The sequence below is a fragment of the Rhincodon typus genome, chromosome 26, assembly GCF_021869965.1.
Source record: "Rhincodon typus isolate 14 chromosome 26, sRhiTyp1.1, whole genome shotgun sequence".
Taxonomy (NCBI): Eukaryota; Metazoa; Chordata; class Chondrichthyes; order Orectolobiformes; family Rhincodontidae; genus Rhincodon; species Rhincodon typus.
The window spans coordinates 2,923,645-2,928,895 of NC_063357.1; the positions used below are offsets into that span (position 1 = coordinate 2,923,645).

Consider the following 5,251-nt stretch of genomic DNA (forward strand, 5'->3'; position numbering starts at 1 on the left):
AGCACTGACCCTCCGACAGTGCGGCGCTCCCTCAGCACTGACCCTCTGACAGTGCGGTGCTCCCTCAGCACTGACCCTCTGACAGTGCGGTGCTCCCTCAGCACTGACCCTCTGACAGTGCGGCGCTCCCTCAGCACTGACCCTCTAACAGTGCGGCGCTCCCTCAGCACTGACCCTCCGACAGTGCGGCGCTCCCTCTGCAGTGACAGGACCCACTGACGGTGAAGTGCCCCCTCACTACTGACCCTCTGAATGACACCATAAGCTACAGGGTGCTGTGGCACAATGGGATAGTGTCCCTACCTCTGGACAGGTCCCACCTCAGGCTGTGTTGGCCAAGAGCCATAATGTCCAAACTGTCTGCTGAAAATAAATATAAATGTTGCAGCTCGATCAACAGGGTCTCTGGGATGTGGTTGGCTGACAAGACAAACACAAATAGGAGCTGGCAGGTGTGGGCCATTCAGCCCCTTCTACCTGCTGTCCCATCCAACTTGATTGCAGAGTATAGATTCCATTTAACTATGTAAGGGGCAGTGAATGTGAAAGGAATTAGGAACCTTGCCAATCGCAGCGTTTCTTTCTCTACCTTCCTACGCAGTCATATGTAAACCCATCCGCAATGATATAATGTGCAGTAAATCAGAAACAGGGTAATCTAACCATTTAACCCCGTGTGTCAGTCCGTTACAGAACGTGCTATTCATCTGTAAGATGGTAACATAATAATTTAATATTTTGAGTATTTATTCTCTGTGACAGCTGTGAGTATTTTAAAGGCGAGGATTTCATTGATGGATGCTTCAGCCATCAGATGGATTATGGTAAACTGAGCAGGTATACACTTTGATTTATTACTAGTCAGGTGTAATGTGTATCTCATTGAGAAGCAATATTGGCCTTTCACATCCAGCAGCCCATAGCAGACTCTCCGACTCACTGTATATTACAACGGTGCCTGGGCACTTAGATCCTGAGACCCATTGGAGGTGAGCTTTAGCGCTTGTAAAATGGAAAACCAATTTAACAACTTGTTAATAACAACAATGGGACCATTTGTCCGATTATAGTTCTTCATCTGGTGTCTCCAACTGCAATCTTCCATTGTCTCTCCAATTACAATTCTACGTTGTTTCTTGGTCCAATTACATCCTTTATTGTTTGTGGGTCAAGTTACAATTCTTCATTACCTTTCTCATCATCAGAATCCTTCAGTACGTCTGTCAAGACCCACCCACCTGCAGGGGTGTATAATAACATCTGTGAACAGGTTGATTAGAAATATATATATATATATATATATATAATCCCACAGTCCAGTCTTTCCTTTGCCTCCTGAGCCCTATTTCTGTCCAATTTCTGGATGCTCTATTCTGTATGATACCTAATGGCCAATAGGGATTCTCAAAGGTGTTTGCTGATGAATAGCATCATAAATATTGTTCGTTGTCAATAAGTAATTTAGCAAATTGCACCATATTTCCTGAAAGACCATAACACGTTGGAACAGAAGCTGGCTGTTCAGCTCTTTGTGTCTATTCTGCCAACCAATAAGATCATGGCTGGTCTGATCTTCAACTCCATTTTGCTGCCTTTTCCCTGTAACCCTTGGTTCCCTTCCTGTTTAATAATCTGTACCTCAGGTCTGCATATTCTTACCAACCCAACCTCTCCTGCCCTCTGCGGAAACAGTTCCACGGACTCACTCTCCTCTGAGAGAAGAAATTCCTCATCTGTGTCTTAAATGTACGACCCCATACTCTGAGATAATGCCCTCTGGTCCTAGACTCTCCCACAAGGGGAAACAAACACTCTGTATGTCCTCTGTCAAGCCTCCTGAGGATTGTGTATGTTTCAATTAAGGTCATCTCTCATTCTCCTAAACTCCGACAGGTACAAGCCTCAAACTACATAACCTCTCCAGCCCTCTGCAGAGAGAATTCCACAGACTCACTCTCCCCTGAGAGAAGAAATTAGGTTTCGGTGGTGTAGTCGGTCAGTGTATTTGGCTGCTCACTGAAAGGTTGGTGGTTCGAGACCACCCAGGGCTGGAGCTTTTGCTGGGTGGCATGGTGGCTCAGTGGTTAGCGTTGCTGCCTCATGGTGCCAGGGTCCCAGGTTTGATTCCACCCTCAGGCAACTGTCTGTGTGGAATTTGTATGTTCTCCCTGCGTCTGTGTGGGTTTGCTCCAGTTTCCTCCCACAGTCCAAAGATACACAAGTTAGGTGGATTGGCCATGCTAAATTACCTATAGTGTCTAGGGTGAGAAATACTGGGATAGGGTAGGGGGTGGGTCTGGGTGGGATGCTCTTCAGAGGCTCAGTGTGGACTCAATGGGCTGATTCCACACTGTAAGGATTCTGATTCTATGATGACTTCTCCTCATAAGACAGTCCCTCCATACGTGGTATCAGCCAAGTGAACCTTCTCTGAACTGCATTCCAATGCCAGTATTCGACAAAGGGCCCAAACTGTTCACAGTATTCCAGCTGTGATTCACCTAGTGCCCTGTATAGTTTTAACAAAACCTCCTTATTTTTATACACTATTCCCTTTGAAATAAAGACTAACATTCCATTTGCTTCCCTATTACCCACTGAACCTGAAGGATCCCCCAGTCCCTCTGTTCTGTAGCTTTCTGCAGTCTTTCTCCATTTAAATAATAGCTCCTCTACTCGTTCTGCCAAAGTGCATAATTTCACATTTCACCACATTATATTCCATTTACCAAGTCTTTGCCCATTTGCTTAATCTGTTTATATCCTTCTGCAGAATCTTTGTATCATTGTTACCTCTTGTCTTTCCACCTACATTAGAGTCATCTGCAAACTTGGCTACAATTCATTCACCTTCCCCATCCAAGTCATCAGTATATGTGGTCTATAATTCAGGCCACAGCACTGATCCCTGGATTACAGGCTGCAATCCTAAAAATGCCCCCCTTATCCCAACTTGTTTTCTACTATTAGTTTGTCAACCTTAAAAGGGGGGAGGCAATGGCCTAGTGGTATTATTACTGTATTGTTAATCCAGAGACTCAGATAACATTCTGGGGACCCAGGTTCAAATCCCGCCACAGCAGATGGTGGAATTTGAATTCAATAAAAATCTGGAATTAAGGATCTAATGATGACCATGAATCCATTGTCAATTGTTGGAAAAACCCATCTGGTTCACTAATGCCCCTATAGGGAAGGAAACTGCCATCCTTACCTGGTCTGGCCTACATGGGACTCCAGACCCACAGCAAAGTGGTTGACTCTGAACTGCCCTCTGGGCAATTAGGGATGGGTAATAAATGCTGCCTAGCCAGCGACGTCCTCATCCTGTGAATGAATAAAGAGGAAAAAAATCCTCTATCCATGCATATTTAACCACCCCAATATCACAGGCTCTTAATTTATTAAGTAGCCTCATCAAACACCTTCTGAAAATCCAAATATATTGCATCTACTGTTTTCCCCCTTATCTGTCTTGTTTGTCACCCCCTCAAAGAATTCTAGTAAATTTGTCATGATAATTTCCCCTTCATGAAGCCATGCTGACTGATCAATCAGATTAGGTACTTATAAACTATTACATCCTTTATAATAGACTCGAACACTTTCCTAATAACAGATGTTTAGCTAACCATCCTAGTTATATTTTTACTCTCCTTCCCTTTTTAAATAAGGGTTTTATATCGGTAGGTTTTTAATTCTCTGGGGTCTTTCCAGAATTTAAGGATTCCTGGAAGATTACTACCAAGGCATCCACTGTCTCTATACCTACATCTTTAAGATGACAGGAATATCTGCGCATTATCGAATAGACCCCATCATGTTCTGTTTATCTTGCATTTTATTTCACAGCTTGAGTAAACCTTGTGAAACAGTAGTGAAGGATGACTATGCCCTGCTCACCCGTCACATTGAGGAAATCACAACAACCAGGTACTCGCGTTATTTTACATTTACATCCCACAGGCTGTTACTTATAGTTCATTCAGTCAACTTCTTCAGGCACCTCTCAGGTAGGTGGGACTTGAAGTCAGTCGGTCTGGCTCAGGGGTAGGGACACTATCCCTGGACCACAAGAGCCGCTGAGGCAGCTATGTGTTTTGGTGGTTTCTGGTTGTTGGTTTTTGTTATGTTGGTGCTTCTTTTGGAACCAGGAATTATACACCAAGTAGACAAATAGTAAATCCAAACAGGAACCCTTTACTGACAAGGCTCCCACCTCCAGAGCCAGTTCAAGCCTGTGCCCCTCTGTCCATCACTCTTAAAGGGCAAGCATCTCCAACTACATACATAGAAAATAGGTGCGGGAGTAGGCCATTCGGCCCTTTCATTCAATATGGTCATGGCTGATCATGCAATCTCAGTATCCCATTCCCGCTTTCTCTCCATACCCTTGGTCCCTTTGGCCGCAAAAGCCACTTCCAGCTCCCTCTTCAATATATTTAACAAACTGGCCCCAACAGCTTCCTGTGGGAAAGAATTCCTCAGGTTCACAACCCTCTGAGTGAAGAGATTCTTCCTCTTCTCTGTCCTGGAAGGCTTACTCCTTATTATTATATACATTATAGGTTCCATTATATTGGGTAATTGGGTTAGTCATCCTCTGTATTTCAGGTTCTGTTTCACTTCTTTGGATCCCAATTCGACTGTGGCACATTCCTCAGCTCGAACTGTATTAACCACAGTTTGTCCCACTCACTGCCCCTTTGTTGCTTTCTGCCTCCATCTGAACCGCTCACCATGGCTTCCCCTCTTCCTGCTGAGAGCTTACCCTGGGCACGGTGGGGACAGCTTGCTCTGACCTGATCTTTAATCTATGTTCCAGTCTGTGTGAGAAGATTCAAACTCTCCTTTATTATTTTGTGTGGTTAGAGTGAACGGTAAGAATGGAGCTCCAGTCAGGGACAACGACTCAACCAATGAACCCAGGTGAGAATCGATCTCCTTCCTCTGCTGCATCTGGGAGGGCTCCGAGAGAATGACAGAAAGAGGCTGGATTTCTATAGCACCTTTCACAACCTCAGGACATGGCATTCCAAAGTGCTTTTCAGTCAATGAAACATTTTTGAAGAACGGTGACGACTGTGATATGGGGAAATTTGGCCTTCGATTTACACATAGCAAGATCCCACTACGACAATGAAATAAAAGATTAGTTTGGATTAATAAAAACCAAAAGAACTGCGGATGCTGTAAATCAGGAACAAAAACAGAAGTTTCTGGAAAAGCTCAGCAGGTCTGGCAGCATCTG

At 44.4% G+C, this 5,251-nt stretch overlaps 1 protein-coding gene across 2 annotated transcripts in view; it reads left to right on the forward strand.

The window, feature by feature from the left end:
* The first annotated feature begins 133 nt into the window (after window positions 1-133).
* The window catches only part of LOC109925677 (transient receptor potential cation channel subfamily V member 3-like), a 27,328-nt gene continuing 22,210 nt past the window's right edge, over window positions 134-5,251 (forward strand). The window contains exons 1-3 of one of the 2 annotated variants that reach the window (XM_048612779.1): window positions 134-837; window positions 3,853-3,933; window positions 4,873-4,929. In XM_048612779.1, the coding sequence (XP_048468736.1) occupies window positions 815-837; window positions 3,853-3,933; window positions 4,873-4,929 (161 nt within the window). In that variant the 5' untranslated portion in view covers window positions 134-814. Of the gene's footprint in view, window positions 838-3,271; window positions 3,934-4,872; window positions 4,930-5,251 lie in introns of those variants that run through there. The other variant, XM_048612778.1, reaches the window with a different exon arrangement.